This window comes from Leptidea sinapis, chromosome 19, assembly GCF_905404315.1.
Source record: "Leptidea sinapis chromosome 19, ilLepSina1.1, whole genome shotgun sequence".
In the NCBI taxonomy this organism is placed as follows: domain Eukaryota; kingdom Metazoa; phylum Arthropoda; class Insecta; order Lepidoptera; family Pieridae; genus Leptidea; species Leptidea sinapis.
This window is the reverse complement of record NC_066283.1, coordinates 2452522-2479339: the sequence shown is the minus strand read 5'-3', so window position 1 is coordinate 2479339 and position 26818 is coordinate 2452522. Positions and strand designations below refer to the sequence as shown.

Genomic DNA, 26818 nt, shown 5'->3' with positions numbered 1-26818 from the left:
ATATCTACTACATACACTAAGTTCTCTCTAAGTGGCAATCTCAAGGCAACGATGCCTCGTATAGAGGCGAAATACTTGTCGAATTGATTCAATACCAGTGGAAGGCTCCTTTGCACAGGATGCCGGCTAGATTATGGGTACCACAACGGCGCCTATTTCTGCCGTGACGCAGTAATTTGTAATCATTACTGTGTGTCGGTCTTACAGTCTGCGCCGTAGCTAGTGAAATAACTGGGCAAATGAGACTTAACACTTATGTATCAAGGGGACGAGCGCAATAATTGTAGTGCCGCTCAAAATTTTTGAGTTTTCAAGAATCTTGAGCGGCACTGCATTGTAATGTAAACGTAATGTACGTAAACGTTCTGCTCGTCTCGTCACTTATTTTCATTAAAAAAAAATATTGTTCTTTTTATATAATTGTTCTTTTTTATTATTTTACTAAAAATTAATTACATTTCTATTATTAATTTATATAATTAGATTTATATAATTAGAATGTTGTGCGTAATTTGAGGACACCAGAGTCATTATCTTATTTATTATTTGGCTTTTGGAGATAGAGAGAGAACACTTACTATTGAATTATTCAATAAAATACGAAAATATACTACATTAAATATTTCTCAATACGACCTTAAGGCTATATGTAATATAGATTCGAACGGACTTTCAAGAAAAAGTCTGTCTTCATATGCTAATAGACTTATATTTTTCAAGATTACTTCCTTGGAAGACAGGTGAACTATATTTTATTTATTTTTTTATATATAAATTATATATAAGTATTTTTATGGACAACTACACTAGTGCATTAGATTCACCCTGTAATGTTGGACTGTTAGTGTAATTACAATTGAAATTATAATAAATAAATAAACTCTTATCGATTTTATTTTAGTACTAGCTGACCTGGCAAACATTGTTTTGTCATACAAATTATATATGTAATATATATAATATATGTAAACCTTCCTTGAGCTTCAACGAATCTATTACTTTTGTAATAGATTCGTTTTAAATTCGGTTTAAACCTTTTGGTTTCATTGAGATCGGTCGAATAGTTTAGGAGTTATTAGGGAACATACAAACATACATTATCTGTTATATATTTGGTATATATATAGATTAAAACTTTTAAATAACAAGATTGACTGTCCTCAACTACTGAGTCAAATTAATTTTCGTGTCTCTAGCAGGTATCCCCGGAAAAAATTTGTTCCGCAAGTTCAACGAAGATGTATGCTTGGAGCGAACTCTCCTATTCCAAGGCTGTGCAAGATGGTAAACACATAGGATAGTGATTACATCGATATTAATCTCACTTCTTCTCTTCAAACAGGTCGTAAATTATTTGTTTGTAAATTTAGCGTATAAAATTTAGTCATACTAATTATATTTCTTAGTCGTTTATAATAATAATTTAATACCAAATCATTTAACCATCAATACTTGTTAGTCATATTTTTTTTTCATTCTCTTAAACTAATATTTACTTTGTGAAAATTATTGAAGAATGTAGTAGATGTAATTGTTTGTTACATTAAGTGCAATATATTTAGTTTGTATAAATAAATAAGGGACGTAAACACAAATGGTACATAAAAATACTTTTTTGATATAATTATAATTACAATATCTTTAAGAAAACTAATCAAAAATGTAAACATAATACGAAATGAAAAACATATAATAAAGCTATGACAATAAAATTACAATTAAACTCATTTAGTATATACTTTAACATATCTCAATGGTTAAAACCTTAAAGGTTGGTCATGTGGTCACAGACTGTCTAACCACTGACCTCTACTTTAGACCACCACAATAGATACCACTAGACTGGCGGCTGTCAAAGTGCTTTTGTGCCTGTTTGATATTCACCATTTTGGCGCTGATGGCCATGTAACGAGAGTATGCGGTACTAAAACTAGTGATGACCACCTCAGCAAGCAACAATTAGTTCTCTGGACGCTCGCGAGTGGCGCTACAAATAGGCACAAAAAATTGCTGTCAAACATATGGAAGAAGCCTGTCCAGTGGTATTTATCAGGTCAGTGCTGTTGAACTAATGATCTGGATATTGATAGGGCGCGTAGAGATATGGCAGCCAGATGCATTATGCAGGCTCGCAGGATTCCTTGTTGCATTTAACGAGGTTAAAATTGACTCTTTTTAGAGCTTTTTGCCAATCTTTCTACACTTGCAGCCTATGGGTCAGATATACACAGAAGGCTAACAATGCTCAGCTTATTCAATGCTATTACAACGCTTGGAGGATGTTGTTAAGGCTGTCTCGTTTTTGTAATGCTTCAGCAATGTCCGCGGAAGCAATGGTGGATGATTTCTATGCCATCCTACGGAAGCGATCGGCCTAATTGAGGCGTTAATCGACAGTCATAATAGCATTTTAAGCACCCTAGCAGAAAGATGCATTTGCACCGGATGCCGGCTAGATTATGGGTACCACAACGGCGCCTATTTCTGCTGTAGCTAGTGAAATTACTGGGCAAATGAGACTTGACATCTTATCTCTCAAAGTGACGAGCGCAATTGTAGTGCCGCTCATAATTTATGGTTTTTCAATAATCTTGAGCGGCACTGCATTGTAATGGGCAGGGCGTATCAAGGCGTATAAGCTGAACGTCCTGCTCGTCTCGTCCCTTGTTTTCATTAAAAAAAAACCTACTATATGAGCGTTTAGTTATAATTATTGATAAGTGTATAGTAACTTAATTTTTAAGTTATTTTACTAACATATCGTGTATGGATCTCTGTGTCTGAAATATAAATTATGATTATATTATGAAAACAACTCAAACACAGCCTCAGACAAGCCTCCATCATTTTCTAACAATATTTTTTAGTGTTGTGCATAGACTTACGTTTGCAACCTGAGAGTTGACCAAAGCATACAAGATTTTATCAACGATACCTCACTCGAACGGTTGATAGAGTAAGAGTGAGTCAGTTAATAAGAGCGCTCAAGAGGTCGCGGGTTCGAGTCCCGCATCGTTCATAAAGTTTTGTTTTCAAATTTTATTTGTGTAATAAATTTAATACCCAGAAGTGAGTGTTTGGATTTGCAAGAGCGACATCTAAAGTCAATTTCCTAATATGCAAATATTGGGTTGAGCAGGTTATCAACAGTAACGTAGATCCTGTAGATGAAGCCACAACCTGAGAGTTGGACAAAGCATACAAGATTTTATCAACGACACGTTACTCGAACGGTTGGTTCAGTTGGTAAGAGCTATCGTAGGGAACGCGAGAGGTTGCGGGTTCGAGTCCCGCATCGTTCTTAAAATTTTGTTTTCAAATATTATTCGTGTAAGGCAAGCAAAGCCTGCAAGAGAAAATAAAATTTCCAACGAAGATACGGCAAGAAGGAAAATGAAAGTGTATACAAATGATTTGAGTTTTCTTTAGTGTTAATTCCGCCAACAAGAACTGGCACGAGACTCAATAGGTTTTGGCGAGACAACACATCCTGAGAATGCCTCGTGTAGAGGCGAAACACGTGTCGAATTGTTTAAAGACAAATATTGGCGGAATGAACACTAAAGAAAACTCAAATCATTTGTATAATGATGGATATCCGCAAAGTAGCGCCTACATCAATATATTTTTTTTAATGAAAGTATCTTAATAGCTTTTGTAACCGGCTCGGATTGAAAAGTCGTAAGCAGTCAGCCACAAATGGAATTATTTCCTTAGTATTTTCAATAGTTAAATCACCCGATCACCCTTTCATCGACTGTATAATAACCTATAATAACAACTTTACTCATATATCTTTGCTTCTCGTGTGGGATCATTTAAAAGATGTCAGTATGTGCATTGAAAACACTATAAATTTTACTGTTAAGCTACCTAATTATTTAATCTTAGAAATTTTAACTAACTTTCTTTATCTATATACACCACCATTATTCAACATTCTACGACAATGTAATGTAACAAGCGGTTAAAGGTGCTGGTGACACAGTTACTTTTAAATTATATTAACACTAGCTGACCCAGCAAACGTTGTATTGCCGATATTAAAATCGCGATACAAAAGTAACTGTTGATTGTAGATGGCTGAAAAGTTGAAGTTGTATGTATTTTTTAATGCTGACTCATAATCAAACAAATTTAAAATAACATGTCAAAAATATTTAAAAAAAAATTGTGTGGACCACCTAACATTTAGGGGGATGAAAAATAGATGTTGTCCGATTTTCAGACCTACCCAATATGCACTCAAAATTTCATGAGAATCGGTCAAGCCGTTTCGCAGGGGTTCAATGATTAACACCATGACACAAGAATTTTATATATTAGAAGATAATATTATAAGTACTTATTGTAAACACTGTTTGTTGACCCTAATTAATAAATAAAGAAGCTAACCAGTAGCTGACGCACACATTGAGATATCAAAATTGGTCACGCATTGTCGAGCTGTTAGGTCGTCTATACGATAGTGTTTATGATTTAGTTAGTATTTGGTTTTATGTAACGAAAATTCAGCTACGAAAAAATCTCCTCTTTTTTCTTAATTCTATCGTGCAAGGACCAGAAAGTAGTAACATGTTACGGAATCCTACAACGTAATTCTCAGACGTCCTATTTAGGTACTTGAAAATTTGCACATAGTTTAAGAACGAGTGCTTTTCGCCTGCAATATTTTCATATGAAACCTTATAATCTAACCAGTATAGTAAGAAATAGAAGCAGGTTTGATGCTGTTTTGAGATAAGGAAGAAAATAAATAAGTTAAATAGATACACGCTTAAAAAGCAAGGCAATCTAAAGAGCAGTTATTTTTTTGTAATATTTACTTAGTTGAATGTAATTAAAACACTTATTATTTGTTTCTAACTATCAGTTAAACAATTCTCAATTGATTATTGCAGACTTTCAAATTTTTCATAGCTTTTTTTCACCAGTTTTAGTTTTTAACTCACTTTTAGATTATATATTTATTATTCAAACAAAACAAATCTTATAACTATATAGATTTGTAATAATGTATCGATAAGCGAAATTAGTATGTAGTGTTTACCTTTAAATGATTTTGCATACCCTGCACGTGTAATTTAAATTGTTAATTGTTTAAGACATATTTTTTTTACAGCCTGTCCAGTGGTATTTATCAGGTCAGTGCTGTTTAACTAATGATTTGGATATTGATAGGGCGCGTAGAGATATGGCAGCCAGATACATTATGCAGGCTTGCAGGATTCCTTGTTGCATTAACGAGGTTAAAATTGACTCTTTTTAGAGCTTTTTGCCAATCTTTCTGCACTTGCAGCCTATGGGTCAGATATACACAGAAGGCTAACAATGCTCTGCTTATTCAATGCTATTTCAACGCTTGGAGGATGTTGTTAAGGCTGTCTCGTTTTTGTAATGCTTCAGCAATGTTTGCGGAAGCAATGGTGGATGCTTTCTATGCCATCCTACGGAAGCGATCGGCCTAATTGAGGGGTTAATGGACAGTCCCAATAGCATTTAAAGCACCCTAGCAGAATGAGGCATTTGCACCGGATGCCGGCTAGATTATGGGTACCACAACGGCGCCTATTTCTGCCGTAGCTAGTGAAATGAGACTTGACATCTTATCTCTCAAGGTGACGAGCGCAGTTGTAGTGCCGCTCATAATTTATGGTTTTTCAATAATCTTGAGCGGCACTGCATTGTAATGGGCAGGGCGTCCTGCTCGTCTCGTCCCTTGTTTTCATTAAAAAAAAACCTACTATATGAGCGTTTAGTTATAATTATTGATAAGTGTATAGTAACTTAATTTTTAAGTTATTTTACTAACATATCGTGTATGGATCTCTGTGTCTGAAATATAAATTATGATTATATTATGAAAACAACTCAAACACAGCCTCAGACAAGCCTCCATCATTTTCAAACAATATTTTTTAGTGTTGTGCATAGACTTACGTTTGCAACCTGAGAGTTGACCAAAGCATACAAGATTTTATCAACGATACCTCACTCGAACGGTTGATAGAGTAAGAGTGAGTCAGTTAATAAGAGCGCTCGAGAGGTCGCGGGTTCGAGTCCCGCATCGTTCATAAAGTTTTGTTTTCAAATTTTATTTGTGTAATAAATTTAATACCCAGAAGTGAGTGTTTGGATTTGCAAGAGCGACATCTAAAGTCTATTTCCTAATATGCAAATATTGGGTTGAGCAGGTTATCAACAGTAACGTAGATCCTGTAGATTAAGCCACAACCTGAGAGTTGGACAAAGCATACAAGATTTTATCAACGACACGTCACTCGAACGGTTGGTTCAGTTGGTAAGAGCGATCGTAGGGAACGCGAGAGGTTGCGGGTTCGAGTCCCGCATCGTTCATAAAATTTTGTTTTCAAACTTTATTCGTGTAAGGCAAGCAAAGCCTGCAAGAGAAAATAACATTTCCAACGAAGATACGGCAAGAAGGAAAATGAAAATGTATACAAATGATTTGAGTTTTCTTTAGTGTTAATTCCGCCAACAAGAACTGGCACGAGACTCAATAGATTTTGGCGAGACAACACATCCTGAGAATGCCTCGTGTAGAGGCGAAACACGTGTCGAATTGTTTAAAGACAAATATTGGCGGAATGAACACTAAAGAAAACTCAAATCATTTGTATAATGATGGATTTCCGCAAAGTAGCGCCTACATCAATATATTTTTTTTAATGAAAGTATCTTAAAAGTTTTTGTAACCGGTTCGGATTGAAAAGTATTAAGCAGTCAGCCACAAATGGAATTAGTTCCTTAGTATTTTCAATAGTTAAATCACCCGATCACCCATTCATCTACTGTATAATAACCTATAATAACAACTTTACTCATATATCTTTGCTTCTCGTGTGGGATCATTTAAAAAGATGTTAGTATGTGCATTGAAAACACTATAAATTTTACTGTTAAGCTACCTAATTATTTTATCTTAGAAATTTTAACTAACTTTCTTTATCTATATACACCACCATTATTCAACATTCTACGACAATGTAATGTAACAAGCGGTTAAAGGTGCTGGTGACACAGTTACCTTTAAATTATATTAACACTAGCTGACCCAGCAAACGTTGTATTGCCGATATTAAAATCGCGATACAAAAGTAACTGTTGATCGTAGATGGGTGAAAATTTGAAGTTGTATGTATTTTTTAATGCTGACTCATAATCAAACAAATTCAAAAAAAAATGTAAAAAAAAATTAAAAAAATATTGTGTGGACCACCTAACATTTAGGGGGATGAAAAATAGATGTTGTCCGATTTTCAGACACACCCAAAATGCACTCAAAATTTCATGAGAATCGGTCAAGCCGTTTCGGAGGAGTTCAATGTTTGACACCATGACACAAGAATTTTATAGATTAGAAGATTATATTATAAGTACCTATTGTAAACACTGTTTGTTGACCCTAATTAATAAATAAAGAAGCTAACCAGTAGCTGACGCACACATTGAGATATCAAAATTGGTCACGCATTGTCGAGCTGTTAGGTCGTCTATACGATAGTGGTTATAATTTAGTTAGTATTTGGTTTTATGTAACGAAAATTCAGCTACGAAAAAAATCTCCTCTTTTTTCTTAATTCTATCGTGCAAGGACCAGAAAGTAGTAACATGTTACGGAATCCTACAACGTAATTCTCAGACGTCCTATTTAGGTACTTGAAAATTTGCACATAGTTTAAGAACGAGTGCTTTTCGCCTGCAATATTTTCATATGAAACCTTATAATCTAACCAGTATAGTAAGAAATAGAAGCAGGTTTGATGCTGTTTTGAGATAAGGAAGAAAATAAATAAGTTAAATAGATACACGCTTAAAAAGCAAGGCAATCTAAAGAGCAGTTATTTTTTTGTAATATTTACTTAGTTGAATGTAATTAAAACACTTATTATTTGTTTCTAACTATCCGTTAAACAATTCTCAATTGATTATTGCAGACTTTCAAATTTTTCATAGCTTTTTTTCACCAGTTTTAGTTTTTAACTCACTTTTTGATTATATATTTATTATTCAAACAAAACAAATCTTATAACTATATAGATTTGTAATAATGTATCGATAAGCGAAATTAGTATGTAGTGTTTACCTTTAAATGATTTTGCATACCCTGCACGTGTAATTTAAATTGTTAATTGTTTAAGACATATTTTTATGTAAAATCGCTGGTAGACCAATATAAAATAAATAAATGGATAGTTTGACAGCGAAGAGGTCTACAGTAGAACAGTTTAGATATGATAAATCTCCTCTATAGGCCTTGGTATCCGATTGTGCAATAATATACCAGACAATATACTAGGACTCACTGAGCACATATTGAAGAAATTTATTAGATAAAGCTTATTTGACAACTTACAATAGTTTATCAGACAGCCTAGCGAAACTCTCTAAGAAAAAAGCGATTCACTCAATTGTATGAAACGTGCAGTCATTGATAGATTGACAGGTGACGGCCATAATCTTGTAAAAAACGGAGATAGCCGAAATCCACTACGTTTTAAGCAACTGTTCGCTTTCAACCTTAGCCGGATTATACTTCACCGGCAATCGCCATACTGTAAATACTACTATTTCAAACTTATGTTAAATCACTGCATATTTCATACTTAACTAAATTGAATTTTACTCAGGCAGTCACGCCTCTTATTACGTAGTATTTACATCCTCTTTGATAGCAGATTATATCGACTTTGTAATTTAAGATATGTTTTTTGTCATTACACTGTACTTGTCACTTGATTCTCCTTGAAGAAGCGGCACAAGAAACACTCCCAGCATTCTTTTTTTTGCGCTCTTTTATAAATAAAAATATACAATAGTATACAGTCATTTCTATCTCTCTGAAACAATCATAATCTAGTACCAGGCTGTCCGATCACTTCGATATTCATCTGTGGTGTAGTTGGATTTACGACGGAGCCATTTTTAAGCAACATTTAATTTTATTTATAGATAATACCTAAACAGTGACTGGGACTTAAAAAAGTATTTAAATCGTATTATATACAAATTATCTACTCGTGTGGTCATATCAGACACCTTTCTTAATTATAAGTAGAGATTTTCTGTGTAGTAAAAGTTGATCATGCAGATTGCGGTTATACGTACATACGCGATAGTCGCTTATTTAGAGATATTTCGTAATAAAGCCACCGTCTGATTGAAAGAATGAAGGGACCTTTCATATTAACGTGACGTTAGCTTGCAAACGGTGCTTTTGATTGATGATTTTTGATTTAATCATTGAACAGGTGTGTTTTGTTCTTTTAAATGCACAGTTATGAAGACAGTAGACAATCTTATCAATCAATATAATATATAAATGACTTTCTTAATGATTCCACAGATTGGCAATAGAGCGACCGCCCTCAGGCTATTAAATGATAAGTTTCATTGTACAATATTGCTTAGTAAACATTGTTTTTGACGGAAAAAAAAGCCCGCTAAATTGTTGCGCCCATTCTTCTCAGGTCTGTAGCATTCTTTTTGGAATGGGTGGTAGTTTTTGACTTTCAAAAAGTTATGTCACATCCTATTTTGAATAAAAATATTTGAATTTGAATCCTTAAAACGTGACATTTATCATATTTACAAAACCCTTTTTTGACATGAAAAAGAAACATGAACGTGAATGGTAAACAATAATAAGTACTTAATAATAAACAGTAAATGGCCATACTAAAATGTATAAGAATTATTTTATGGTACCTACCATTTTTATGAGCATAGAATCCATTCCCTGATGAAGTGGTGCTTCCTGTTGATGATGGATGTCTTGGTGTGCGCTCCTCGTCCGTCTCACTCGTACTAATGCTGCCCTCCATGGTGCTGTTCTCTTCTAATTTTTCATCACAGATTCACACACAAGCACATCACTATACCTGGAAAAGAGAGGGAAAATTTTAAACCCAAGCTTTTTATACGAAGGAGGAGGATGGATGAGGGTATGTTATCTGATTTCATCGCAGTCCACATTCTCCTGTTGCCGGCCTTTTAGAAAGCTTTTAGACGGCTTTAATTAATATTATCACGTAAGTATTAGTCTTATTTCTGTGATAAAACCTTGCTCATCATAGTTATTACTGAAGTATCGCATACTTTATTAAATATCCGATATAAAATGATGACTCGATGCAGCTGATCATATTTTCAGTCGTTAACATTTATTCGAGTATCTGTCTATTTAGATGGTCGTAGATTTTCATTGGTCCGTCATTTTCCAAAGAGCTTTTTCACCTGATTCCTGTCACCGAATTCTATCTTCGCACGGCACGCCACAAGTTACGATATCATCCCCACCATCTGGATGTGTGGCGGTCCACCACAGTGCGGTTTTCAAGGATCTTTCTTCCACGTACTACAAAGCTGTGGCTTTGAAAATGAGCTTCCTTATTCGGTGTTTCCGGGACAATACGACATGGGTACCTTCAAAAAAAGCGCGTACACCTTCCTTAAAGGCCGGAAACGCTTCTATGATTCCTCTGGTATTGCAAGAGAATGTGAGCAGCGGTGATCACTTAACACCAGGTGACACGTTTGCTCGTTTGTCCTCCTTTTCCATAAGAAAAAAGCTTTTATTTCACAACGACATATCGCTGCCTCAGCATGAGCTTAACATAGCTGCAATATCAGTGGGAGGCACCTTTACACAGGATGCCGGCTAGATTATGGGTACCACAACGGCGCCTATTTCTGCCGTGAAGCAGTAATGAGTAAGCATGAATGCACGGCGCTCTGAAGGGCGACGTTACTAGTGAAATGACTGGGCAAATGAGACTGAACATCTTATGTCTCAAGGTGATGAGTGCAGTTGTAGTGCCGTTCAGAATTTTTGGTGTTTTTCATGAATCCTGAGCGGCACTGCATTGTAATGGGCAGGGTGCATAAATTACCATCAGCTGAACGACCTGTTCGTCTCGTCCCTTATTTTCATTAAAAAAAAGTATCCTGTCTCTAACTTATTTATATTAAAAGTAATTCAAAAACTTGATCCTATTTATTATAACAAAGATTTGGCTAATAAATGGTTAGTTAATTCACAATAAAATATATCTTACACCTAAACATAATAGAGAGCTCTCGCGTTCCGTGCGTGCACTCTTCCAACTGAGCCAACCGTTCGAACGACGTATCGTTGATAAAATCTTGTATGCTTTGTTCAACCGTACGTTACTCATCGGTTGGCTCCGTTGGAAGAGCGCTCGCACGGAACGCGAGAGTCCCGCATCGTTCATAAAATTATATTTACAAATTTTATTTAATTAATATATAATAATAATATTGAAAAACTTTTACACAAATTATATTGCCCCAAACTAGGCACAGCCTGTACTATGGGTACAAGACAACGATATATTTAATACAATATAAATACTTTAACATACATAAATACATATAAACATCCATGACTCGGAAACAAACATCTATATTATATATACTATAGATGTTTGTTTCCGAGTCACTATATTTATCATATAAATGATTGCACCTACCGGGATTCGAACCCGGGAACTCTAGTAGTCACAGTCACTAACCATTCAGCTATATGGGTTGTCAGATATTTGTGTAGTTAATCATAGAAGTGAAGGTTATCACTTTAAAATATATCAAATTGTATAAATATTTGTTATATGTGGACTTTTTTAGCGATTGAAAGTCCGATGAGAAATATATTATTGTGATAAACCAATGGACTTGAAAACACAACAAAAGCATATCTGATACAGAGATTGGTTGAATAAAATAACGTGGAATAAAATTGATAACTCAGATAAAACTGGCAGTGTTTTATCAGAATAATTTTTGATCCAAAAGGTTTTGGAAACAAACTTTTATACAATATAAAAGATGGAAATAGTATAAAAGTTTATTTTTCTTCTGAGTGAACCTTTTCATCTATCTATATATATAAAAATGAATTGCTGTTCGTTAGTCTCACTAAAACTCGAGAACGGCTGGACCGATTTGACAAATTTAGGTCTTGAATTATTTTTGGGAGTCCAGAAAAGGTTTAAAAGGTGAATAAATAGGAAAATGCTGCTAAATTAAACAAAAACAACAAATTTGTTTTTCCTTTGATGTGTCCATACATAATTTCTATGAGAGAATTTATTGACGCACGGTTTGACAGTTCTGCTATGAAACAATTTCATTACGACAGCAGGGTGCATATTTTACGAAGTAATTTTTGATGTTATGATATATTATTGACAAATTCATATAAAAACATTATTTTATTTATTACTAGTGGACCCAACAGACGTTGTCCTGTACACACGTCTTAAATTTGAAAAATCGGTCCAGCCGTTAGGAGGAGTTCACTAACATACACATGAGCAGGAGAATTATATTATATGGACGGAATTGAGAATCTAAACCAATCTCAAATTCACTGAAACAAACAAAAAAGTCATCAAAATCAGTCCAGCCGTTTAGGAGGTAGTTTAACTGCTGCGCAGTTTGGCAGAATAATATGTATACATCGTTTTATAATGTTGTTTCAGAAAAAAAAAAAAAAAAAAAAAAAAAAAAAAAAAAAAAAAAAAAAAAAAAAATTGTGAATCTAAACCATCCTCGAATCCCCTTGAACTCACACAAAAAATTTCATCCAAATCGGTCCAGCCGTCTAGGAGGAGTTCAGTGACATACACACGCACACAAGAATTATATATATAAAGTAACACAGAACAACGTCTGTCGGGTCAGCTAGTTACTTATAAGAATCCAGGATAATATATGCTGGAGCCATAGAAATCTATAAACGTGGAAGTAGTGAATTAGTATTATAGATAATCAACCCAGGGGACTGAAAACAACGCGTTAATATGTTATATCTTAATATAATATAATATAACTATATGTAACTGTAGAAACCCTTCCACACCTCCATCTATCTTATCAACATATCACATTTCATTCGGTAAGTTTTTACTACATTGCTTATTATTTTAATTAAATTTGTAAAGAAAATATATAAACGATGCGGCACTCGAATCCGAGACCTGTCTGGTTCCGCCTGAGCGCTCTTCCACTGAGCAAACGGTTCGAGTGACGTATCTATACTTAATATTATAAAGCTGCAGTGTTTGTTTGTTTGTTTGAACGCGCTAATCTCTGGTACTACTGGTCCGATATGAATGATTCTTTCAGTGTTGGGTAGTCCATTTATCGAGGAAGGCTATAGGCTATGTTTATTTTTCAAAATTAGGGATCCGTAATAAAATTGCTATTTGTAACACAAGGTGTAAAATCGAAAACCTATTTTTGCGTGCGCTGCAAAAACTATTGACAATAGAACAAAATGATGTACAGGCTATAATATAGGCAATATTTTATTACTTATAAAACTATCACGTGAATTATACTTTATATGGCAAAACAACGTTTGCCAGGTCAGCTAGTTGTTCATAAATCTTAAGTCTTCATCTCGGAGGTGGTATTTTCTATAGACAAATGGATTTTGACAAAATTTACTGACACTGTCCCCCTCTTTTTTGGTATGCCTGTGTAATATATTTACTACAAAGCTGTGTAATGCGCTTCCTTGTGCGGTGATTCCGAGACGATATGACATGGGTACCTTTAAAAAAAGCGCATACTCCTTCCTTAAAGACCGGCAACGCTCCTGTGATTACTCTGGTGTTGCAATAGATTGTGGGCGGCGGTGATCACTTAACCGTACGCTCGTTTGTCCTCCTATTCAATAAAAAGCAAATGTTATTGCAACCGAACCAATATGCAAAAAGTCGTTCTAATACAGTTTGAAGGATTGATATAAGCAATTTTGCATATGCACCCTTAGATTCATAAGTGTCATTTCCATGACCTACATGAATGAAGTGATTTTGATTTGGTTAAGAATTGGTCTCAGCTGCACTCCAACTTGATACCGCACTACCTAAGCACAATAGCTTTTTTATTATGGCAACTATTAGATGCTTGTGTGCATCTTGACATTCAATGGCATCTTTCAAATTTCTTATCATACATTTCGTGTTATTTTACATTGAAATTAATAAAATATAAAATACTTACTGATGATGATATGTGATCCCAGTGTCTTTCTTATTTCTTGTAGTATTATTGTTACAAAGTTTTACTACGCAACCCGGCATTTTAGTTTCAATTATTAGCAAATTTGTAAACATGTGGCACGTCAACATAACACATTGTTCGAGACTGGCTCGAGTACGCCCAGTTGGGCGTAGTATTAGTTGCCACACTTTGTGACTACACCTGCGGTATCTAGTAAGAGGGCAGCGGAGACCAATCGCCTATTTCTGAATTATTGGGCAAATGAGACTTAACATATGATGTCTTAAGGTGAGCGCAATAATTGTAGTGTCGCTCAGAATTTTTGGGGTTTTCAAGAATCCTGAGCGGCACTGCATTTTAATTTAATTTAAATATTAAAGCACACCACATCATATACAATATAATTTTCTTAATCTAATGTTACAATTAGTAGTTCTAAAGTATATGACAATTATGGTGAACATAAAAATTACAAAAAATACTCCCTCATTACTTCTGAAAAATAGAACTAATACTATCTAAGCTATAATAAAAACAAAATAAAAAATGAAAGTACAAATTATAACTTTAACTTATTAAAATAATGAAGACGAAAAAAAAAGAAAAACTACTTATTTGACAAATGCAGATTGAGTACCAGCTAAGTGTTTAACAACACTTTCTTTAAACCTGACCAGCCCACCACCGAATATATCAAGTTCTGAATTGGTATCGTTTAACTTATTGTACTCGCGAAGAATTCGAGCGAGAGGTGCCTGAACTCCCAGGTTGGTTTTTACAGAAGAACTTGGAAGATTCTCTTGATTTTGAACCTTGAGAATAAATATGGAACAGCAAGGTTTCAATTCTGTAAGAGGTTACTACATTGTATTTGACTGTTTAAGAGTTTGTACAAAAATATGTAAATGGATACGCCGTCTCAATTATCATCAAGGTTCTAAAACCAACTCTAAGGTTGCACCATTGATCCTGTATATTAATTCCTAGTTCTTATAACCATTCCTACTTATAAATATCATCCCAACGTTCCAAGACGCTTAAAATTGCTGGAATTCTTCCCATACATATTCGTTAATACTTTAAGCCGGTCTTGAGCTTAGTCTCAGACCTTGTATTATTCACTACCGGAGCTTGGAATGTGGAAATAGCTGAAGTGTTCCGACTTCAGACGTCTCTGAACGAGCATTCATATATCTGTCTACTTTATAAATATTTAAGTGCTAAGTTTCAAAGTGGAGTAGCTGGGTAGAATATATTTTTTTTAGAATTAAGATACGATTGTGAACTTTCAAAAATAAAAGCGCTCTTATTTTTACAGTGAAACTTTTATAACATCGTCTCAAACTTTTTCGTCTGTGTGTTGCATGTCGCGTGACAGGCGGGCGGCGCCTATAGTTCGCAACAGACTATTACTCATTTGTGCCAGTGCTCCACGATATTTTGTTTGTTTTTGTCAGTGTTTAATATAAATGTTGTTATTTATTAAAGTAAAACTTTTATTCAATATTTTTAACCAGGCAGCATATTCAATATTTTAGGGTAAGAGACAGAGTTCAATAAAAATATTAGTAGGAGACTCATTCCAATTTTCCAAGCGTGGAATAGAGAAAAACATCTGTAACGGAAAACAGAAAGATAAGAAAAGGAAAGCGAATCAATTGTTACTGTAACCGATTTTCATTGAAAAGTCGTAAACAGTCAGCCACGTCTTTAATTTCCTTAATAGTCCTTAGTATTTAGAATATTACCTAGCTAACGCACATATTGACAAATCAAAATAGGTCTCACATTATCAGGCTGTCCGGTCGTCTATACTCCACTTATATATTCTAACGGCCGTTCCCAATGTTCAGTCTATCTCTTACTTGAGATAAAAATCGTAACTATCATTGACTTTCCGTCCCAATAAACTTATCGATGGTAACTCACCTTATCCGTACACGCTGTCTGTCAATGGGACGACGTATACGCTTACCAGCGATAGAAGTTGCTATGGAAATGACAACTAACGCGTCCCAATATAAGGCGATAAGGATGACTTATCGGGTATATTGGGACAGCTTCTGATTGACATCTAATTACTGACAGTAGAAGGTAGTAATTTATCTCTATCTGTAGATAGTATATTGGGAACGGCCGTAAGTGTATGGTATAAATATCCGTTTTGTATTGTAATGGTATTGTAGCAAGGAGAGTTTTTCGCATATAAGATCTCATTGCTACACTATTGGCCGCAGAGATGGAAAATAAATTAATTTATAAACTTACATGACGTGAAAATAAGACAAATGAAGAGACAGATCGTGAGATTGAGTGAGTACGGTCGACCTTCACCTTAATATTGAAAATAATACAAAATAATATAGAATACTATCTCACCCGACAGACTTTGTTCCGTACATAATAAAAAAAAAACTGTTTTTTGTGAATTTATCAATAATATTTCATACAATCAAGAATTATTTCGTAAAATATGCTCCCTGTTGTTATAATGAAATTGTTTCACAGCACAACTGTCAAACTGTGCGTCAGTAAATCACTTATAGAAAATATGTCGCTACAAAACAAATATTGGAAATAAATATTATGCTTGAAATAAAAACTATCCTATCTCTGAAGTTGGACTAAACTGCACTCCATGAAGTAATCCCTATTAAAAATCCGTTCATTAGTTTAGGACTTCACTGGAAACAAACATCAGGACACTGGATTTATATATACTACTAGCTGACCCGGCAAACGTTGTTTTGCCATATAAATTATTTTTAGAGTTAGACAGTTCCTTGGACAGTGCAACATTACTTTATCTATCTAAAATAAAAGATTAATTAGCCTAAGTTACTCCTTATTACATCAGCTACCTGCCAATGAAATTGTAAGAAATGTTATTATGGTGTATGTACCGTATATATATTTATATAAATGTAGTAAAAAACGGTTACTTCAATATTACAAACAGACCCTCCAATTTTATTTATATGTTTATATAATAGGTAAGTGATATTTGACACCAACTAAATATAATAGAGGAAACAATATTTATATTTTATTATTCAACGGCCCCAAGTGTGATGGAAGGGTTCACAGAATTTTCCCACGTCACATTGTTTGCATGTGCGTATGAATCCAATAAGTACACCACTTTTTTGTCTGTGTTTGAAGCTTTGAACTCTGACTTACAACATCGATTATCTTTTTTTGCTCGGCGCTTTAAGGAATCTTTTGTTGTAATGTCTGACTGTTCCATCTCAAAGATGGCTACAGAACTCCATACAAGATCAACCAACCAAGTGTAACCTTGGAAAGAATTCAGCTTTTCGTGGCATTTTGCATACTTGTTGTTAAGTTCCTTACTTTCATAGCATAGTGTACTTACGCTTAGTAAATATATTATAAATATATATATTGACTGTTTTTAAATCTCGTTAGAAGAGAGACTTTATTTATCTTATATCCCCAAAATGATTTTCATTGGCTGATGGAGGTCTAGAGGCCGATGAAAGTAGTAGTATCTAGTATATTAGAAAGCGCGTGCACCTTCCTTAAAGGCCGGCAACGCTCTTGTGATTCCTCTGGTGTTGCAAGAGAATGTGGACGGCGGTGATCACTTAACACCAGGTGACCCGTACGCTCGTTTGTCCTCCTATTCCATAAAAAAAAATTACATCAAAAATAATTCTAGTGGAATCCATTTTGAGAAAAAAAATGCCTTTTATGCCATTTGAAAAGTAAGAGCGCTTTCACACTACGTCCGTTCCGAATCCGATCCGTATCCGTATAAACACGATCCGAAGTAGACGAAGATTTTTTTCTATGGTAGTTTACGCACTAGATCCGGCGTTAGTCATGCTTCCATCATCCGATTTCTTTCCGTCTACCGTTAGAAATAGTATACAACTACACTGGACCGTATTTTCACGGGGTCGGATCGGACGTAGTGCGAAAACGCTTTAAGACAATGGTTGGAGCAAATGCTAAATTCCAACCCAAGTCAGCTTTCTTATCATAAAAAAAATATGTAGTCGATATTAAGAAAACGTGTGGAATTTCAGCTCAATCAGTTGAGAATAACAATATATTCAAAGTTCAATTTCACTGAAACAAACATACAAACATAGTTAGTAAAATAAAGTATATAAAAATGTTTAGAACACCCGCTTGTTGGAAGTTGGTTAAGAACTCTTCAGCTTTACAAGGATTATTTGTAAGAACAAATCTGTTCTTCTATAACTATACGCAACTGAACTTACTAACGACCTCGAACATCATTACGAAATTCATATCCGGGTAAATACGAAATCCTACAAAGTATGTTCGTTATAATATCGAGATATGTAACCTCATTAGTCCAGATTGCAAGCTGCAGTACACTTCAAGTTGTTATACTGCACTCTACAAATACGGTGGGACCGAACACTAAATCTGTGGTAAAACTTTCCTATTCTATACAAAAAGGCATCTACTAATCAAGCTCGGTTTTGGAACACTCTAGATTATTTTGGCGACGTATTTTATGTTTCGAAATTCAAAAGAATCGTTAACAAACATTTATGTGATAAAAGTTAAGTATTACTAAGTGGCTATGTCCAGATAAGTAAGTCTTCTGTGGGGCGTTGTATATGCTTTTTCAACAAGATCTCAGATAATGTTCATAACAAATATATTACGAAATTCGAAAGAATTGTTAAAAAACGTTTGTGTGGTAAAGGTTACTATAACATAAATGGCTTCCTTAATGATACCACAGATTTAGAATAGAGCTACTGCGCAATTAATAATTGCGTATTTTTATACAATCTAATTAATTAATCTAATTCTTATTACGATTATTGTTATTTATTTGGTATCACCCACAATGGGACCACACGGGAAGCACCAGCTATCAAATAAAAAAAGACTTATCAAAATCGGTTCAGCCAGTCGAAAGTTTTGAGGTAACAAACTTAAAAAAAAGAACCTACCGACGAATTGAGAACCTCCTCCTTTTTTGAAGTCGGTTAAAAAGCTTAAAGCGTTAATAAAGAATTTACTTATTAGGTTTTAAGCATAATTTTTTTAATTGATATAATAGTTTTTGACGCATATTATTGATTTAAAAACCTACTTTGAATAAAAATATTTTTATTTTAATTTATCTGTAGGCAACTCGATAGAGTTTAAATTTGATGATAGGACTACTCTACACAATTCGTGCATCATAATATATTTCTCCCCCATTTTTATACTCCAAAAATTTTATTTACTGAATTTAGTTTTATTATTATTTTTTTTATATGGCAATACAACGTTTGCTGTGACAGCTATTATTACCTATTGGAAGAACATCGCTTGGACTAAATTTGTACGATAATATTTCTTTTTCTGTCATCAACATAAAACCGGTTCACCTACTTGTGAGTTTATGGGAAGCGGTCATCAGGTGATCCGTTCGCTCATTTATCCTCCTTTCCCATAAAAAACAAACGACTGTGGGGCCAAATTGATGTATGTTGATTTCCTCGCCACAGCTTTTCCTTTATTTTCCTGTACTCGGAGGGACAAACAAAAACCGCCACACATTTCACGCTTCATACATCTGTGAGCGATGGCTTAGTGCCCAAATGTTGTAACTTAACATTATTGTTGGACAAAATTTAATAGAAACAAAACGCAAACATAAATTCATTAGGTATTTATCATGTGTCACCTCTCCAAATCGATTGTAGAAAAAAAATAGAAAATGGAATATATATCATTTAAATTATTAAAACTTTCGTGAGATATTGTTAACATATTTATTAATAAATTATATATGTTGCGAATTATATATAGAGGCACACCCCGCGCCCCCCACCCTGTCCAGCCGCGCACTACGAGCACAAGTCCGCAGTAAGAGACGGGACGTTATCGCGACCCCACTACACTCACCCTGATGAAGGACCTCTGAATGGTCCGAAACCAGTCGGTACTAACACCAATAAATTGTGAGTAAAGCCGTATTAATAAATAAGAATATTAAATACACTACATTTGCCAATAATTTATTGATTTTTAAGATAAGTAGATACAATGCATAAAATATTATATAAACTAAAGAACGACGTTGGCACCTCTAAAATTATGGCTATATTATGGGTACAACAACGGCGCCTATTTCTGCCGTGAAGCAGTAATGTGTAAACATTACTGTGTTTCGGTCTGAAGGGCGCCGTAGCTAGTGAAATTACTGGGCAAATGAGACTTAACACCTTTTGAGTCTTAAGGTGACGAGCGCAATTGTAGTGCCGCTCAGAATTTTTGGGTTTTTCAAGAATCCTGAGCGGCACTGCATTGTAATGGGTAGGGCGTATCAATTACCATCAGCTGAACGTCCTACTCGTCTCGTACCTTATTTTGATTAAAAAATAATAATAATTAGTAAAACACCGTCCTAAAAGGGTGTCCTGGTGTTGCAGGTGAATGTGAGAGGCGGTGATCACTTAACGTTAGGTGACCCGTGTGTTGGATTGTATAAGGAAGAGCACCTTTAAAATTGTTGTTTCCACAACACAAATAAAATCCTTAGTACCAGCTGTCTATGTGACGTGCTACAGCTCTATCAAAGTGCTCATGAATGATCTATATTCCGGGCAGCCTACGCGTGGCCCAAATGTCATTGAGTGCATTCAAGAGGACATGATAAGAGCTGACAGTAATCACTCAAAGCTGATGGCTGGAGACCAGATCTATTTGGCCTCGCGCCAGGAATATTATTTACGCGCCCGGTGGACAAATCTATTTTATTTCAGTTTTACGACACAGCCGTGTAAATTTAGATTTGTGAACTAATTGTTGCTTTTGTCGGTATCTTCTATGCTTGAGCATTCTCAAAAGATTTCGAAATCTTACAGGAAATATTATTCACTATCTTCAGTAGACACTAATTAAAAAATATCAGGTCTGATGTTATCTGTTAATGTTTTAGTTATAAATACATTTAATTTCATCTTGTATGTTGGATAATATTTTACTAGGTATAATATAGTAAATAAGACAAAACAAATTAAAAAAGTGTGTGTAGGTACTTATGAATACACGCAAGAAGTTATACTTCTTTGGCGTAACATAGGAAAAATCCTTAAAATGATTTATTCCTCCTGCTATTCTACTTTTGTAGAAAGAACACTATTGTAAAAATCTTGCAAAAATGGCTTTCGCATTATTAATTATTAAATAATGAATACGACTGTATGGGATTGAACCCTTTGCCTATCCTAATAATGAACGATGAAACCAAAAAAAATAACGAATGTCGCAAACGTCTGACATTTTTAGGAACCAACTTCACCCTGTTACTTTTATGATATAGTGATGCGCGCGCATCTTAAAATTTCACTCTCATCATTTTTTCATAACGCGCCTAAAGAATTATGGGTTATTATATATATTATATAATATTTATTTATTATTATATTATACATACTAGCTGACCCGACAGACGTTGTTTGGCTTTCCATAAAATCCGTTCTTAACTGACCTCTACTCAGCGAAAGAAATATTTTAACCAAATTTCAAGTCTCTACACCTTATGGTTCCAGAGATATCGTGATGAGTCGTTACATAGGTAGAAATCTCCTATAAATTAAAAAGTGAATTCATAAATTTGACGTTATTCCAGAAAAACGTTCCAAACCACAATCATGTCGAAATTGAGTTAAGAACACAAAACTGGTCAAGTGATTCATAATAACGGACTGACAAAAAATGACAGCCCTACCTTAGTCATATGTCATTTAAAGAGTGACACTCTTTAAATGACATATGACTTACTGCCCAACCCACATGTATGGAACGCACTAATATACATGTATTAAATTTTAAACACGAATTCCTTAAAATGTGATGTTTGTGGCTTGGAACGTTTTTCAGGAACTACGTCCGTTTATAAAAAATGTCACTTATGTTGCAAGAAAACATTTAAAATGCACTACTTCTAGAGAAATGCTTGGATTTTTTTTTAATTCAATGCTACGGATTCCTCAGATTTGTTTAGTCAATTTATAAACTCAATATTTTCTGTAAGACCGGACTTTAGTTACATATCTGTATCAGCCGTAAATAAGATTGAGCAGAGTCATCTGTTGTTATCAATTTACAATCTTACAGAACGTAAAATATTTGCGTTTTAAATTGTTTAAAAGATAAAATAATTCAACGGCAATATAATGATGAGAGTGAAATTAAAGATGCGCGCGCATCATTGTATCACTAAAGTAACAGGTTGAAGTTGTTTCCTAAAATTTTCTGACGATTGCGTCTTTCGTTATTTTTTTTATTTCTTCGTCCATTATTAGGACAGGCAAAGGGTTCAAGCCCATATAGCCGTATTCGTTATTTAATAATTAATTGTCAATGCTATCTTTGCAAGATTTTTACAAAATTTTTCTTTCTAAAAACGTATAATAGTACGAGGAATAAATCATTTTAAAGTTTTTTTGCTTCGTTAGGCCAAAGAAGTATAAGTAATTGCGTGCATACATAAGTACACACTACAATTGTTTGTTTTATATAAGCAACCTCTTTTGACATTGATAACTTTAATTTTAACAATTTAAAAGTAATATTGTTATTATTGTAAATTGCCGCTTAGAAATCACCCTACCTCGAAAAATTTTAGATTTCAGGATATAATTTACACATGTTTTTCATATTTTTGACTATGTCAGTACTAAATTTCATCTAAAACACATGTGTAGTGTAACAGATAGTCCCACATTCATACTTTTAGATATATAAGCAAAATGAATACATTTATTTGTGTTTTGCTGGCCCTAGAGAGTTGAAAATTTGCCAGCAGTCAGGAAAAAGTGTTTTCCTCCTTTTTGATTTATTTAGACATGAATAATAAATGTATAGTTTTCCCTTAGTATTCAATTATTACAAAATATGTTTACTTCTAGTGATATTGGTGCTTTAATAGTTTTCATTGTTATAGAAGGAAAATCAAGTGTGTAAATTAAGAAGAAAAAAAAGACGTGTGCACTCGGCGACTGCCGCGGTAAAGCTATTGCATAGCATTTTTTTAACAACTTATGCAATTATAATTATTTATTTATTTTATTTATGCAGTATTTTTTTAACACAATTAATTTAAAAAAAAGCAAACGGTAAGTGAGTAAAATTTAACTTGCAAGATTTGATTACAGACAGACAACGGGACAGGTGAAACTAAATAAAAATGCTTGTCATAATAATAAAAATTAAAAAAACATGATAAAAAAAAATAAAGAAATTAAAAAAGATCAATATATACCCCAGGCTCGAACCTGGGACCTTCTGCACAAAAAGCATACGTGATAACCGCTGTTCCACAGCAACTGTAATGACCGTGCCGAAATATCTATATACATCTAGTAAATGTTAGATTATTTTCGTTATGGAATTTCTGGATTCGGTCTCCACGCTCAAGGCCCGCGATAGAAGCTATGCAATAGCTTAAAAGAAGTAATTAAGAAGTAAGTGTAAAAAGAAGGATGATAAAGACTGACTTATTCACGATTGCATTAATTGTAGCCTAAGCTTCTGCGAATTTACTTTTTGAATGTAAGCTGTGTACTAAATGAAAAATCATATAAAAATGATAGATCCAAATACAAATGTAATATTTTGTTTATTTTTAAATGTAACAGTTTTTTTATGGAAAAGGAGAACAAACGAGCGTATATTTCTTGCAACACCAGAGGAATCACAGGAGCGTTGCCGGCCTTTAACGAAGGTGTACGCACTTTTTTTTGAAGGTACCCATGACGTACCGCCGCGGAAATAGAAACAAGGAAGTTCATTCCACAGCTTTGTAGTACGTGGAAGAAAGCTCCTTGAAAACCGCACTGTGGTGGACCGCCACAAATCCAGATGTAACAATATTTTGGCCAGACTAAGCATATGGAAAATCAAAGTTTGTCGCTTCACCACTTGTGTGTAAATATATCTTGACAACTTGAGATACTTCAGGAGAAAAACTATACTATGGTTGTTTATATATTGGCGATCACTGGCTTCATCAATGACTTACTTCCAAAAAATGTATCTAATATGTGACATAAAACAAATTTAAATTACTACATTGTGTTGACATCTTTTTATTATCATTCCTGTGACACTTTTACCGTTCGCCATTTGGCATCGTTCCAAATATTCCACTAGATTTAGAGTAGATTTGTTTTGGACCATTGAAATCAGGAAGTGTGGTAGTCCGTCCGATCGTAAATTGTTCGTTCATTATTAGATAACAATGGACAATCTTAGGCCCCATTCACAGGCATCGTGTGTGTTTTATTTGAAATTTATTTGCCATCCGCAATTCACCCCTCGCGTAGTTTTTTCTAACGTGGCAGCCAAACTCCTTGTCAAAATCTTTATGGTTGTAATTTTCAATGAAAGACTAATTGAATTTGATAACTTTTTATTGGAGGGTAACCGCTTCGTAACGTAACGCGTTACGGCGCCAGTCTGTCTTGCTTCCCTTTCTGTCACGCATATGGCAGTGGTAGGCAGGCTCCTCCTCTCTCACTCTTACCAATTGTTACTTTTATCCTATTAATGTACATAAACGAAACTCTAACATAAATTTGCACGAATTGTAACTAAGAATGAAATAAATTTGGTTATCAATAAAAGATTTTATAAATAACCTTTCCTTACATTAAAATGCGTCATCCGGCGATTGCTTAGTGGTTAGACCGCTGGGACGTATCCCTACAATTTAAGCACGTTATCCACAATTTTTTATTTATACATAAAATTTGCATGTGTCTACTTCAGTAATTTAAAAAAAGTAAAAACATCATAAAAAACTACTTTAGTACTTTAAACCACGACACAAGTGAAACAAAATATTAATATCAGCATATTAATTATGCGATAGATGGACGAAAAAATTTATAGCGATGTAATAAAAGATTCACTTTAAAAAACCTCAATGACATCCCGAGTACACAGTCTGGAGGAATCAAGCTATACAAAACTAAATATAAAGTTGTAATGTGAATATAGTAACAGAATGTGAAACATTTAAGAAATTAATTATTTAAATATATTAATTAAGTTAGACAATAATATTATAAAGTAACACTTTTGCTTTGGGGGAGGTCTTTATCCAGCAGTGGATGTCTTCCAGCTGATATGATAAACACTTTTATTACTAGGGTGCCGCAATCACTCGTCGTACCGGTTCGCTCCGGCGTATATTAGGGCGAAGCGAGGTAAACTAAGTCTGTGTAAAAAAAACAAAACAAAATAAATAAAAATAATCTTTTGGAAGTAGCGCCTTATTTGGTCACATGAGAAACTTGTGACGATTTGCAAATTCAATAACTAAGGACCTGGCAGTTGAATCACTCTCGATTGATGGCAGTGTTACAATTATAACTTATTGTGATTTGATCAATCGGCTCAATTTTTAAGTAAATATAAATAGCGCGTGCTAATTTAGAATAATTTGTAAATCATGTTAGGTTTTTAATTATAATAATTTAATCAAGCCGAAATTCTAAATTCTGTTTCGACAATGACCTATGAAATTTTGAAAGCTTTGTATGAGTTCAAAAATTTTTAAAATCGGTCCAGAAATGGCCAAGAAACAATTTAAAACAGAAATCAATTGGAATCATGGTGGGAGCTCCACTCAGCTTCGCTTCGCTTCGCTCAATAAACAAAAGCAGAGTTTGCAATAACAGGATAATCCCATCACCATCGGTTTCTTCGCCATATCTAGGGAAGGCACGTCCTACGACGGCACCACAAGCAAATTAATAAAGCACATTTAATCGATAGTAGCTTAAATCGTATTAATTACCAGACTACAATAAAATTAAAAACGTTTTCGTTTTTTTTTCTCTTTTCATATTATCAAGTATGCAAGTATTCCTCTTTTTAACCGACTTCAAAAAAGGAGGAGGTAATCAATTTGTCGGTATTTTTTTATGTTTATTACTTCAAAACTCTCGACTGGGTGAATCGATTTAGATAATCGAGTGGTCCCATTGTAATTTGGTCCAGAACTGACAGTGGAATCCATGAGAAAACCATAAAAGTCTTAAATTTTGCTATACATACGTATAGCAAAGTGGATGATAAATTTACGAATACCTCAATATCGCGATAACCGATTTCGATGATTCTTTTTTTGTTGGAAAGCATATACTTCAAAGATAGTTTGTTGAGAGTTTGGTTAGGTTCTGATTACGGATTAAAACAATATAATATATAATGTGCACTAGAAAGTATAAAAATAATTGCGTATCTAAAGATATATATTTAAATATATATATATATATCCAAAGATATATCTAAAGATATAAGATTAATTAATTAGATTGTATAAATACAATCTAATTAATTAATCTTATTCTAGTTACGATTATTGTAATTTTTGGAGTCGGTGTCATCCAAGATGGGTTTGTTACTACATACATTATAGGTGACATGTGCTTGAGTCGTGAGGAGGCGAGAGCGGGTTGCGGCGGAAGGACACCGATTCCAAAAATAACAATAATCGTAACTAGAATTAGATTAATTAATTAGATTTTTATACTTTTTAGTGCACATTATATATTATATTGTTTTGGAATAGTGTTTTTAAAGGCGGTTGTTTTTTTGTTATTTTTTTTTTATTTTTCAAATATTGTAGTATTATTTGAGAAATAGGGCCAAAACCAAACCTTCGTGTTTGTGACGCTTATAGATCTATTATGACACAGGATGGCGGTTTGACAGCATCTTTGAGGCTGACCCCTATCACAAAAGC

The 26818-nt window shown here is 34.1% G+C and overlaps 1 protein-coding gene across 4 annotated transcripts in view; it reads right to left on the bottom strand.

Annotated features, from left to right (window-relative positions):
* LOC126969930 (KH domain-containing, RNA-binding, signal transduction-associated protein 2-like) overlaps nt 1-26818 on the bottom strand; it is a 212448-nt gene that overhangs the window by 133890 nt on the left and 51740 nt on the right. For all 4 annotated transcript variants that reach the window (XM_050815566.1, XM_050815568.1, XM_050815567.1 and 1 more), the window contains exon 2: nt 9734-9902. In XM_050815566.1, the coding sequence (XP_050671523.1) occupies nt 9734-9845 (112 nt within the window). In that variant the 5' untranslated portion in view covers nt 9846-9902. The remainder of the gene's footprint in view (nt 1-9733; nt 9903-26818) is intronic.